General features: G+C 40.6%; 1 protein-coding gene across 5 annotated transcripts in view; it reads left to right on the top strand.

Moving 5' to 3' along the window:
- The window catches only part of golga2 (golgin A2), a 134,400-nt gene that overhangs the window by 106,419 nt on the left and 13,524 nt on the right, over nucleotides 1-14,457 (top strand). For all 5 annotated transcript variants that reach the window (XM_062478459.1, XM_062478460.1, XM_062478458.1 and 2 more), the window contains 2 exons: nucleotides 10,825-10,931; nucleotides 11,106-11,298. In XM_062478459.1, coding sequence (XP_062334443.1) covers nucleotides 10,825-10,931; nucleotides 11,106-11,298 — 300 coding nt within the window. The remainder of the gene's footprint in view (nucleotides 1-10,824; nucleotides 10,932-11,105; nucleotides 11,299-14,457) is intronic.

Raw genomic sequence — 14,457 nt, 5'->3', positions numbered from 1 at the left:
GAGGCTTTTTTATTCCTCATGAGAAATAAGGCATATGTAATGAATTTCAGAATTTTGGGACTTATGGCCTGCAAATGGCATCAATTTGAAAATTGACATATTGGGGCGTGGCCTGTAGCGCCACCTATTGTCTCACATGGCCCATGTTTGGTATGGTAGTTACTAATGGTCTGCAGTTTCAACATGCCAAATTTCACAACTTTTTACGGTACTGGTCTAGGGGCTGCCATTGACTCCCATGGGTAAAACATAATAATACCACCAATAACAATAGGGTTCTCCTACCGGAGGAACCCTAATAATAAATATAGCTGCAAGCAGCAATGGAGGGGCCAAGCAGTCCAGAGCAGGACATGGCCTCCATAGCACTTGTGCAACAATTAAGTCACAACAACCTGTTGCACTCATGCAACACACCAAGTTTGGTTGAAATATATGTTTTCGTTCAAGAGTACTGATAGTTCAAAGTTATTTTTCTGGTATAACACTGCAGGCCTCCTCTGCTCCTCATGGGAACGATGGAACCCAAGTTTGGTGACAATCGCGCAAATGGTTGCTGAGATATGCTCTTGCGCCTCGTTTGGCGGCTTCGCCACCGCTTTTGATCGTCTCTACCGAACAAACGTTTTTGAAAATTGAAAATTCTTCTGATTGCTTTTGTGAAACTGGGTCTAAAGATCATCTTTGCCAAATTTGGTAAACATTGGACAAAAATTGGGGCGTGCAAAAGGTTTTTATACTTTTCCATGAAATCCAAAATGGCGGCCACGTCCGTTCGAATTTTATGAAAAGTTATTAATAGTCAGGCTTGATATCTCACAAGACATCAACAGACAAAGAAATTACTTTAAGGTAAACACTTCAACAGTTATTAGCCAAAACACGTTTATGCTTCCGGCCACGCCCCCTTTTAGTCACATGACACAATCTTTGGAGGACATCCTCAGAATAAGTTTCCGAGGCGGCCTACCAAATTTAGTTTCACTGCCTCAAACAACTGCTGAGATATGACTTCACTTCCTGTTTGGTGGCTTTTCTGCTGATTTTGATTGGCTGTCACGGACAAACGGTTGTGGGTATCAAAATGCTCTACCATAACTTTTGTGCGGCTTGGTCTGAAGAGCATATCTGGTAATTTTGAAGAAGATTTGACAAAGATTGTAGGAGGAGTAGGCTTTCAAAGGTTTTTGATAAAACCGGAAATAGCGGAAAATCTATAAACCGGAAATTGACGCCATGGTGTGCATTGAATTCGGCTTGATCCAGGGAATCCAATGGTACCTCATTTTTGAAAATGGGTCATACGGTTTAAAAGTTGCGTGTGTAAACACAACTCCAACTTTGACCCATTGGTGGCGCTAGAGTGCCCGAGTATGGGACATGAAACTTTGTGAATTGGACCAGGGGACTGTCCCCAATGAGTGTGCCAAATTTCACAACTTTCGACTAAGCGCTTCTAGGGCCTGCCATAGACACCCAGTCTTAAGAAGTATAATAATAATAATAATAATAATGCTAACAATAACAATAGGTGCCTCGCAGCTTCGCTGCTTGGCCCCTAATAATAATAAAACTAACAATAACAATAGGTTTCCTCCTTACGGAGGAATCCTAATAATAATAAAACTAACAATAACAATAGGTTTCCTCCTTACGGAGGAATCCTAATAAAACTAACATTAACAATAGGTTTCCTCCTTACGGAGGAATCCTAAATATAGCTGCAAGCAGCAATGGGGTGGCCAAGCAGGTCAGATGACCCAGAAGAAACTTTCGACATCCTCAGAAGAGTGTTCCGAGTACACGCAGCAAGTTTGGCGTGAATCCATCAAAGATTTGCTGAGATACGACACAACTTTCTGTTTGGCGGCTCTGCTGACGATTTCGATTGGCTGTACCGGACAAACGGTTTCGAAAATCTAAAATCATTCTGAAGATAATCTGTCCCAAATTTGGTGATACATTTTGTAGGAGGAGTAGGACAAAAACGTTTTATTAATTCATTCAAAATGGCGGCATCAATTCGGCTGGTATCACAAGTTAACATGTGTCAGACACGGGATCGCCCCCCTAGAGGTTAGAGGACACATATCTACAAAGCACAATAAATCTGACTCTTCTTAAGTATAGATCCCCTGAGAATGAAACATTATCATTACCATTGTACTGTTAGACAGCTACTGTGGCATACCTGGCTTCACTAAACAGATAAACCAGTATCATGACATGCTTGATGACTGTGGCTGGGTTCGAACCTATGACCTTGCACTTCAGAGGAACCCGTCTTATCCCAGTGAGCTATTCTCACTGCAGGGAAATGCTGTGTTCAGTTACTGTATAAAAAAAAGTAAGCAGTTTCTCCTGTGGGAAGCATTGTCAGATTTGACCCAAGTATAAAAAGCTGTAATTCAGTCCTATTTTGACATGTCAAGGTGATTGTGGTCTGAAAATGATTTGATTACATGTCCATGAAAATAGGAGCAACGGCGAACGAGGAGTTTGTTTTTATGAAAATTCCAAATGGCAGACACGGGACAGTGTGATATATTTCGACTTAGTATGCCACTTAGAATCAGAAGAGACCAATCTTGTGATTTATGACAAATCTGTTCAGAAGTTATGATGCAAGAAATCCGATGCACTGGCTAGATGTAGCATCACTATATCGACAAAGCACAATATATCTGACTCTGAGTATAAATCCTCTGAGAATGAAACATTATCGTGACCATTATGATTATACTGCTCGACAGCTACTGTGGCATACCTGGCATCACTAAACAGATAAACCAGTATCATGACATGCTTGAGACTTTGGCTGGATTCGAACCTACGACCTTGCACTTCAAAGGAGCCCGTCTTATCCCAGTGAGCCATTTTCAGCGCTGGGAATTGCTGTGTACAGTTACTGTATACAAAAAGTAAGCTGCTTCTCCTGTGGAACGCGTGGTCAGATTTGGCCGAAATTGTTGCCCCAACAGCTGTAATTCAGTCCTATTTTGACATGTCAAGGTGATTGTGGTCTGAAGATAATCTGTGCCAAATCTGGTGAATATTGGATACATTGTGTAGGAGTAGGGAAAAAAGTTTCATTCTTTCAAAATGGCGGCCTCATCAATTCGTCTGGTATCATGCGTTAACATGCGTCAGACACGGGATCTCCTAAGATATCACGAGACATAGGAATCACTTAAATACGACAAACAAATCAACAGTTATTGGTCAAAACACAGTTTTGCCTATTGTAGCGCCCCCTAGAGCTCAAATGACCCTACCTTTTTCGGACCTCTTAATAACAGGGTCATGAATCCATACACCAAGTTTGGAGTCAATGCATCAAAGATTCACTAAGATATGACCTCACTTCCCTTTTTCCGGATCAGTTGCTGAATTTGATTGGCTGTAACTAACAAACGGTTGCGAAAATGAAAGCTCCAGGGGATAACTTTTGTGAGGCTTGGTCTGAAGATCATCTGTGGCAATTTTGAAGAAGATTCGTCAAGAATTGTAGGAGGAGTAGCGAAAAAACGCTTTTCGTTAACATTCAAAATGGCGGAGAATCTATATGACTGGGTATGACGTCATAGAGTGCGTTGAACTTGTCTTGATCCAGGGAATCCAATGATACCTCATTTTGGAAAATGCGGCATATGGTTCAAAGGTAACGTGTGTAAACACACCTTCAACTTTGACCCATTGGTGGCGCTAGAGGGTTGAAAGGGGAGACTTGAAACTTGGTGAAAGTGATGAGGGGACAGGTCCCAAAGAGTGTGCCAAATTTCACAACTTCTGAGCATGTGGTTCTAGGGGCTGCCATAGACTCCCATGGCAGATGTATAATAATAATAATTATAAGAAAAGGTAGAAACCCTTATGGTGGCTTCGCCGCTTCGCGGCTTGGCCACCAATAAGAAAAGGTAGAAACACTTAAGTGGCTTCGCCGCTTCGCGGCTTGGCCACCAATTAACCCTGGGTCATAGCCTTTCACCATTGCATGGTGCCATTCATTCTTCACAGATCACACCCATCAAGTAAAAGTGAATAGTAACTGGTCCAACTCCATGTCCAAGCCCATGATATCTGTGGAGAAATAGTCATCATCCTTGTCAAACCCTCCCCACACAAGTCCCATGACTTTCTAACTTTCGTGTAGGCCCATACTATAGCAGTTTGCAGACATACAACACATGAGACGCAGGAGAGTGAATTAGAGATAATGGTAGTGGGAGGGACCTCCCCTTTCAGACATTTTAGACTCATGGGGTGGAAATGTGGATTTATTATTCACAAATCTACTTTTCATCTTAAATCCAACTTTTTCTCAGATTTGTGTACTAAATAGGGGTGTCACGATACCGAAAATTCAGAAGTCGGTGCCGATACAAGTAAAATAACACAATTCTCGATGCCGATTTCGATACCACGGTAAAAAAAAGTTTTCTAAGATTCCATGTACTTGAAACATGATCTTCTTTATTAATATACTTGAAAATATCAAAATGTCATAACAAGACATAAAAACATGTGCAATATAGCATAGAACAACATAACAAAGTGCAATTAATGCTCCTAGTGCAACAACTAGTCAGACACATTCCAGACATCTTTTTAAAAGGTACTGTGCAAAAACAACATCAATGCAAAACAAAATAGTGGATATAGCAGTGCAGCCATTCACAGCATTGCACACCTTTTTTTGGCTAGTTCAAGGTTTTTACAGAGGAAAAATAACATGTCAACATGGTCTTGGGTAAATCGATCTCATATTCGAAATTTGATTCTAGATTAATCACAATTAGGCTAATTGCGGCAAATTTTCAGCTCTGTCACTCGCAAATCGTCTTTTACATCTAGTTGTATTGGCATCGTGTTTTGACAAACCAATTGCATATTCATTTGTAACTATATTAAACTAGGATATTCAGTGAATTTTGCTAGTTCTGACAGGATACTTGCAAGATGCTCTCTTTCTCTCTCTCTCCCCTTCTAACCGAGGTATATAGGCTAGCGTTAAAACTACAGCATAAGGTACGTACATAACATAAGCCATTGTAACAAATGTGCCCACCATCCCAAACATCATGTAACGAGTATTTCAGTATGACAGATAAAAAAAAAACTTAAAACGTTCTTTCATTGGATGTTGTTCATATGAATCAGAACTCACATCATTTCCGGAAGAGGTCAGGTGGCTGAGCGGTTAGGGAGTCAGACTCGTAATCTGAAGGTTACCGGTTCGATTCCCGGCTGTGCTAAATGACGTTGTGTCCTTGGGCAAGCCACTTCACCCTACTTGCCTCGGGGGGAATGTCCCTGTACTTACTTTAAGTCGCTCTGGATAAGAGCGTCTGCTAAATGACTAAATGTAAATGTAAGAGGTGCAGCACCGATGCTGCTAACACTGGCATTGTTGCCTACGGTGCCTCAAAAAAATGGGCATCGTCTGTGTTTTGTCATTTTAGAACCGGAAGGTTTCGGTAGTATCGGTTCTCGTGACATCTCTAGTACTAAATATTGTCAAGGGTCTTCCATTGAACTTGTGCTTGAATCAGAGTATCGATTAATCTATAGTGGATGTATAAAGCCATATTTTAGAGTTAGCAAAAACGTATATTTCCCTTTAATTCAATAATTTTGGAGATGCCTTGGCACATGGTAAAATTTTGTAGTGTCTACCTTGTGTGTGGAACAGATCAAGTCCGTAGGTCAATGTGGCACTTATTTATAGACACATGAAATATGTGCCACGGATGAAAATGTACCAATATATTAATAATTTGGCCATTTTGTAATATATTCTTTATTGCGTCGCATCCTATAGGAAGACATATATCCTACAAATCAGTTTCTTATTTCAAGTCAATCGGAGCTATGGTTCATGAGAAGATTTGTGTAGTTTTGGACAAATCTTTATTGTACAGAAAAATCCAATATGGTGGCCGTAATAGGTTATTGAGGCTTTTTTGGTCCTCACAAGCAGTAAGGCATATGTACTCAATTTCAGAATTTTGGGACTTATGGCCTGCAAAGGGCATCCCTTTGAAAATTGACATATTGGGCGTGGCCTGTAGTTCCACCTATTGTCTCACGTGGGCCATGTTTGGTATGGTAGTTACTAATGCTCTGGTAGTTTCAACATGCCAAATTTCAAAACTTTTTACATTACTGGTCTAGGGGCTGCCATTGACTCCCATGGAACCAGCATTATATTAATAATATCACCAATAACAATAGGGTCCTCCTACCAGAGTAACCCTAATAATAATAGGAATACTAACAATAACAATAGGGTTCTCCTACCGGAGGAACCCTAATGAAGACTTTGGACAATGTTTAGTACCCAAATCAGAGAAATACTTGAATGTAAGATGGAAAGTATCTTTATTGTGAATATTTGAACTATGCATGCTTGGCTAAATGCTTAGTGCACTCTCCTAGTTGATGTACATGGACAACTTCAGTGTCAAAAGGTTCATCTTGGTAGCGATTCAGTTGCTTGTATTCGATTTTACGTTCCGTTGCACGGTTTAGGCTTGAATTAAGCCAAAAGTGAAGCTAACGGTGGTTAACTACTAGCCACAGTCACTAACGTCATTTACGTCACGAACACACGCGTTACTACCTGTAGTAGAACATTAGTTTAGCAGCTCGTTAATTTCTGGGAGATAGCTAGGCTAACTAGCTATACCTAAAACGGCAAGACAGCTGCAGACACGCCACAGGCAAAGAGGCCAGGGTGATAACTATTTACTCATTTTACTTTGTGATATGAAACAAAATTGTGAAATGTAATGTACAATATGATATAAGCTGATATTATTAAGCTAGTACATCTACTGATGTATTAGCATCATGACATTAGCCTCTGTTGCCCGGGCGACACATACAACAGCGGTCTGTTTTCAGTCGTTAAAATAAACATTCCCCACAAATATATATTCGTTTTAGCATTTATTATGACATTAGATTACAAGTAAAAGATTTGTTGGTGAAATGATCATTACCTGTGGTTTTAAACCAGTGTAGCTCACTGCAACGCTGTATGCGAGACACACTAGTAAGAAAAACAACTCCACCTCTGTTTAGGAAGCCAAATGGCGACAGAACATGTTCGGCACTCCCCTTACTTAAATCAAAAGTCTTTCAATAGGTGAAACTATCTGACTACTAAACTGAACTTCAATGCCACAGCCTGAACTTTGTCAATCTGTTCACAAAGGTCTCTTACAGGAAAACGGCTAACGAGTGCCCATTTTAAAGTACAGTAGCTAGTACATTTTGAGCGTTACGAACTGCCCTTCGATCTAGCTACTTAGCTTGCACGGGCATTTCTTTCCCGAAACGTAGGCCTATATCTACAAATGTGTGGAAGTATACATTTTTTTTTAAGTATTTCCGGCGCATTCAAACAATCCCCTCAGTGAAGTTTGGTTAGCAACAGCAGCAATGACTGACCTTAGTGACGGGGGGGGGGGGGTTGTAGGGCTTATTAGTTGTAGGCTATCTATCCTGCTCCCAATTTTGGTTTTCAAAACCCAGTCATTTGGAGCAGATAAACATCTAAAAACCTGCAGGGCTACAGTAGACCCAGGGACCAGGATCAATGACCAGGACTGAGAGAGGCTGATATTAGGGAGGATAAGAGAAGCTGACAAAGTTGAATGTGCTTTTCCATACTTACAATGTGGATAGCCGGTCATATGAGCACCGAGCCTTCAGACCAGGGATGTTACTGTCAAGTATCGCTTCCAGTAGACCAGTAAACTAAAAACAGTTTTCCAAAAATAAATGTCAAGCTTATTTACGTTTTTGGAGGCATATTTTCAGTTTGCAGGTACTGTTTGAATCGCGATTCTATCTGAAATACTGCCGGTGACGTTGTTAGAATAAGCGTGTTTCAAAGGGGGTTCTTTATTAATAAATGAATGCAATATGAACAGGCTAAATGCTTGAAAATATCACTAGAAGGGAAAAACTTAAGGGACGTTTAACTCATAGAGGTTAGGACCATTTTTACCACGGATTTCCCAATTTCTTTGTTTTGATGCAACTTTTCAACTATGCTGTAGCCTATCACCATTCCCTCTTGCAGGGGAAATGAGATGACAACCGTTTCATTCTAACCTTCACTCTTAGTATTTTGAGTTGTAAATGAGCAGCAACAAATGTATCCTTTTAAATCTATGCAATATTCATAAATAATAAGTATGCCTTTTTATATAAAATACAGAAATATCAGTTGTAAAGATTTCTGTGAAACCCATCTTCAACAGACGCAAGCACACCCGACAATTTCCCCAGAATTTGTACCCTCTCTAGTTTATTTAGCTTTGGAACACTGAAACTCAAGAATAGCCATGCATACCAAAATGTCGTTGGTATGCATGGCTCATGGGGAACAAAAACCCATAATGTCTGCAGCATGGATTTTTCTCGTGACAATTTGTGAAAAATAAAATTGCTCCAATTTGTCTTGAAATGTTGTGTACATGTATGAAATACATGTCTGTATCATGTAAATTAAAAAATGGTTTACAATGTTGAGGAGTAATCTGATTGCAGCTATATTTATTATTTTCCCACCTTAACTAGTCCCTCCATTTTTGCACTTCATAGACTCTTTTTCAAAATGTGCGCCTTGATCCCGAAAGCATTTCTTGTATCGGCTGGAAGATTCCATGGCACGGTTTAGGCATAATTTTAGTTTTGGTGGCGAAAACTAACTAGCCACAGTCCTAAACTTCACAAACTTGCACGCGGTGACCTACAGTAGATCAGTTCAGTAGCATGTTAGCTTCTAGCTAGCTAGCTAGCTGAAACTGCAAAAGACCGCTGCAGAAACGCCACAGGCAAAGGCCAAAGCACAGGATGGACTGCTGTTTTGGCTAGCTACAATACTAGCTACCAACCAGTTAGATAATACTTAATCATCTTTGTTTTCGCTTTCTTTACGCTGTTGAGCTAGTATTGTGTTGGGACTGTTAGATTATTAAAGCAATTAACCACGAGAGGGGTATCAAATTATGATCTTAAGTCCTGTAGAGCAATCAATGCCATTCAACATCCAAACGATTTGAAGTGGATAAGCACAAGATGCTTTTACCTACTTCCCTACGCGGACACATGACCCCCCTAGTCTTTAGACAGGGACGTTGTTACTGCAAGACCAGCAACCTTCTGATAACTAGCCCAATTCCCCAACTGCTCAGCCACCTGACTTGGAAGCCATGCATGCCCATGCCATGACACTGCCTTCATCGTGTTTTACGAGCCTTTCCAAACCTTTTGATTCTTCCGATAATTCTGGTACAGGGAGATCTTATTTACACTGGTTCAAAGAATGCTGTTCCAGAACTGGGCTGGCATTTTTAGATGTTTTTTGGAAAAGTCTTATCTGGCCTTTCTATTCTGAGATTTATGAATGGTTTGCACCTTATGGTGAACCCTCTGTATTTGCTTTTGTAAGTCTTCTATTTATGGCAGACTTTGACAATGATATGCCTACCTCCTGGAGTATTCTTCACTTTGCTGAATGTTGTGAAGGGGTTTTTCTTCATAATGGATCAGATCCTGTGATTCATCAAAGTCGATTAAGGAAAAGCCAGGCTTATTTATCGCTAATTTCATTGAGAGTTCCGTTCCAATTGCTGTGTCTTATTGGTGTCCTAAAGCACCGTTATGTGACATGGTCTGGTGAAAAGGGACGGTTGTTGGCCAACGTAATTTCTCAGTTTTTTACAGATTGTGAAAATTCAGATTGTAAGCTTTCAAATGATGATGCATTGAAATCTGAAATTAGTTGAAGAATATATGCGTATCTGAATGTTGATAAACCTGGATAGCTCTAGGCCATTTTTCATGGCCTAGAGATTTTCATGCCTTAACAGAGGTGTGATTGTTTTGTGTTTATCATTAGAACATCGAGCGCCGGTTATTTCACCGCAGTGAAGAAAAGAAAAAGAACCATTTGGCACTTGATCAAATTTCAGGATCCTGCTTTCTTGACCTATTCTAGATGTGTTTAAACACCCAGTATTTTTGTATTGACTACATTGCACTGTACGTTGCTACAAAACCAGCAGAACGCTGCCCTCAGAACGTTGGTTCGGTGTGTTGTAGTTCTTTCTGGGGGATCTTGGTGTTGGTATGTACACGTTGATAAAACTTCAAATCCTGTGATAAATGCAATACCTGCCAGCGAAATACGTCAGCGTCTCCTCAGAGTTTGTTAAAGTTCGGTTACGTGTGGAAAATGGGAAAGTGTACTTTCAACGAGACATGGCTAGATCACAGAGATTTCCGCTGTTGGTTACAAGCGGTACCCTGGGGCCCGTTCTCCGTATCTCGCTAACTCAGTTAGCTGGATTTGATTGTTGCCGATTTGAGCTCATCCTGGACTTGCTGTCATAGCAACTAGAGCCCGACCGATAAAGGATTTTTAAGGCCGATACCGATAAGATATGAAACTTAAAGTCCTTTGAACAAAAACACTATTAAAAAAACAAACATTAATATTCATTTATCGGCCATTATAAATACCGATAGTTTGGAAAATGCCTAATATCAGCCGATAATATCGGCCCGCCGATATATCGGCTACATCCTATCTACTACAACTAGCCTGACAGATCATTTAGAATAGCTTACTTTTGTTCCCTCTACATCTACGGACTAAATAAGAGGGACCTGTTTGTTCCTGTAATCACAACTGGTTAAAATACAGTATTCATGTTGAAAAATGTACAAAATTCTTAGTACTCCTAATCTCACACTCACCTTTCTAAACGAATGTGCGTGTGTGTGTGTGTGTGTGTGTGTGAATAGGGGAGTACATAGCCTTGTACCAGAACCAAAGAGCCATCATGAAGCAGAGACACATCGAAAAGGAGCAGTGCATCAGCATCCTTGCCCAAGACAAAGAGGAGATGAAAGTATGGTTCCAATACACACAAGCACCTCTTTTAAAGAAAAGGGAGCTGAATGGTATCCATTGCTAACCTGCTCAACCACAGAAATAACATTTGCGCAACTCATAAAAATGCAATAATGTAAAAATGTACTTGAATGAGCATTACAGTTCACTATGAAATTTTGCACATCTGCAGGCCAAGTTGTTGGAGCTGCAGGACCTGGTGATGTGTCTGGTGGGGGAGAGGAACGAGTGGTACAGTCGCTACTTAGCCACCATAACCGACTTCAGTGCCATAGCCAACCCCAACCCGCTGCCTGGTGGAGAAGAAGCAAGAGAGGATCCCTCTGCTCAGAGCCGCATAGAGCTGAACTCTGTGAACAGGCCAGGTACATACATTAGCACATACTATCTTGTAACTTCCACTTGCAACGGCATTAACATCGTCATGGATTTAATTAATGGAATTTCCCCCTGGTCTGAAAGAATTGCAAATTGACCACACTTGTATTTTGTTCTGCATGATGGTCATTTTTCATGAAAGTGCAGATTATAAATTATAATCATCCATCGCAATAAAATATTTTAAAAATATTTTAAAGATCCTGTAAAGTGGAATTGAAAATGAGTTTTAAGTTCATCACACCACAGAAGAATGTGTTGTTAACTACCCCTCCAAATTCAAATGAAAAAAAAACACAGACAAGTATGTTAAATTAGGCTTTGAAATCGTGAGAAAATCAGCAGTCTTTTCTGCTTGAGACTGGGGGGGGGGGCCTGTCGCTTGAAGGAGTTGAATCTCCGCCCCCTCGAATTTATTGAATCTAGCAACACCAGCTAAATCAATTGCAGATATCAGAACAGACCTACCTACATGTATTAATTACTTTGTCTTTGCATCGTATGAGCTGAGTAACAGAATTCAACCATCTGTGATCTGACGTAGATAGATTGCTGTGATGTAGATCGGTCGTGTTTTGGTTCCGCCTATACAAAACCTGAGCTGAAAACGGAAGCTAAACTTTTCAATGGTCTAACTCCACATTTCAGTGGAACAAAGTTTGCGCTTTGCACATGCTTTCAGGAACTCATTTCACACGTAAGTAATGTACTGAAGCAAATCATGGAATTTGCTTTACAGGATCTTTAAGTAGAAATTCTTACTTGAATGTTGGACCCCTGAAATCAACTAGTGGAGAAAATCCCCTTGAAAGATATTCAGTAATAATTAGCATCCACCATTGTAGCAACCTTACGATAAACAAACACCATGCATCTTAGTTTATGGGTAGTGGCTTGACTGAAACTAAGTAACAATAGCCAATAAAAGCATATATGCTAATCAATCAGAACCCCCAAACCCAACTAGAAAACAAGCCTTAAACAAACCTAAAATAACGTAGTATTCAGTTACCTTTTCAATGTTGTATACTATCATTTGTGACTTCTTCAAAGCTCTAACTTTCATATTATGAAAAATAGGAAAGTGGTTAAAAATAAGGGGGTGGGGAAAGTACTAACAGTGTTTCCCACACATAGACTAATTTGTGGCGGTGCGCCACAGAATCAACACCGGCCGTCACATATTGCGTTTCGTTACTCTTTTTTTTTTTAACGCTATACGCAGCGTATTCATTCAGCTGCATTTCCTTTCCCTGCTCTCCCTCCGTCTGTCACTCACGCGTCTCTCTCACATACACACACACACACAGCCCCTCCCCTCCGTGCACAACGCGTTTGTCTCCATGAAAATGAGATCATCCCTGGAAGCATGGAAGCTTGGCCTATTTGGTGCAGAGAAGACGTCTGGCGAAATTCACAAGTTCACAAAATGTTGTTGTCTCGTGAACACCTTTACACAATCACACATTAAAAAGTGCTATAAAAAATATTTTATATCCTGAATACAATGTTTTCAGTGTGTTAATGTTGGAGTCCCGACCCAGCGCCTTCTTTAGAAATTAACTAATCGCAAGTTTACGGTAAAATGCAGTTGGGTTTGTCGAGGTCAAAACACTATGTAGCAGCTGTGAATCAAATAAACTTATTATAAATAATGTTATGTCATTACACTGAATGTTTGCTCCTTCAATCCAGATGAGTATTGAAAAGTATTTTTCGCGACTGAAAAAGGCACGTGTTGAGGATGAGGACCAGCTTGAACCGGAGGTATCAGTCTGAAACAGAGCTGAATAGTCCGACCAGTGTCGTTCTGTGTAACGAATTATTAACGAAGGAATTATTTTGCACCCCCCCCCCCTCCCGCTGGTCTGACATGGAACAACCCGCCGCTGCCGCCACCAATTTCTTTCTAATCTGGGGGAAACGCTGAATAAATTAGACACCATGTGCCTCAGACGGAAATGCAATACAATCAAGATTTGTAGTTTTATTTGTAAAATGTGATACATTTTTATTGAATTTTCAAAAGGGGAATAGTCATACAACAAAATACAAATTTACATTATATTAACGGGGAACAGGGCCTGTGCGGGCCAACATTCACCTGTAAAATTATAAAGGGAGATGTTGAATTTATAGAAAACGGTCAACATTAGGCAGTCAAATGGTATGACAAGAGGCGTGTCATTACCAGGCTCAGACGTAATACGCGGGCGCAGAATTACGACGGAAACCCGCAGATTTTCAAATGGAACGCATTGGTCTGAGGCAAAATGTAAATAAACTTCTCAACTCATATTACGTCTCTATTATTCAGGGAGTCAGGTGGCTGAGCGGTTAGGGAATCGGGCTAGTAATCAGAAGGTTGCTGGTTCGATTCCCCGGCCGTGCAAAATGATGTTGTGTCCTTGGGCAAGGCACTTCACCTTACTTGCCTCGGGGGAATGTCCCTGGATAAGAGTGTCTGCTAAATGTAAATGTATTATTAAAACATTAGCCAAAATTCTAAGAATTGAAAAGGAAACACTTATCGACCACAATTACACAAGAGACAGGGCCAGGGAGTTTTCAGAGGATCTTTATGAGGATGGATCAATACTTTTTTGCAAAGTCTTAACATTCAGTTGACCATATTCGGCGTCAAACTGTTGTGGAACATCTTCGGTCGCTCCGACATAAGAACAGGAAGGCTAGCGGAATTCCGCAGATTTTCAGTCTGAATAACCGAAGAAAATTTGAAAAAAATCTGCGTATTACGTTTGGGCCTAGTCATTACACAATTAAACATTACAGCTATTATTGGCTAATCAGAATCAGAAGAATCAGAATTGGTTTTTATTCGCCATGAAAGTTTGCACAGACAAGGAATTTACTTTGGCAGGAGAGCCTACCTAGGCAGCCATTTTCGGCGCCAACTAGAAAGTTACAGCATAACATGAGGAGAGAGGAGGAGAGAAAAAGGCAACACCCAGACAATGCTCCTAGAGGAGTACAGTGTGGGAACAGACAAAAACCTCAGCACATAAGCACAACAACATTTACAAAAACACGTGACTTGCAACGGGGAGTGGGGGGGGGTAGGTAGACAAGCAGCATCTGGACCTGCAGCCATGGTAGGCGCTGGACACAGACCCGCCAGCCACCCT

The sequence above is a fragment of the Osmerus eperlanus genome, chromosome 14 (genome assembly GCF_963692335.1).
Source record: "Osmerus eperlanus chromosome 14, fOsmEpe2.1, whole genome shotgun sequence".
In the NCBI taxonomy this organism is placed as follows: Eukaryota; Metazoa; Chordata; class Actinopteri; order Osmeriformes; family Osmeridae; genus Osmerus; species Osmerus eperlanus.
This window is presented reverse-complemented; position numbering and strand designations above follow the sequence as displayed.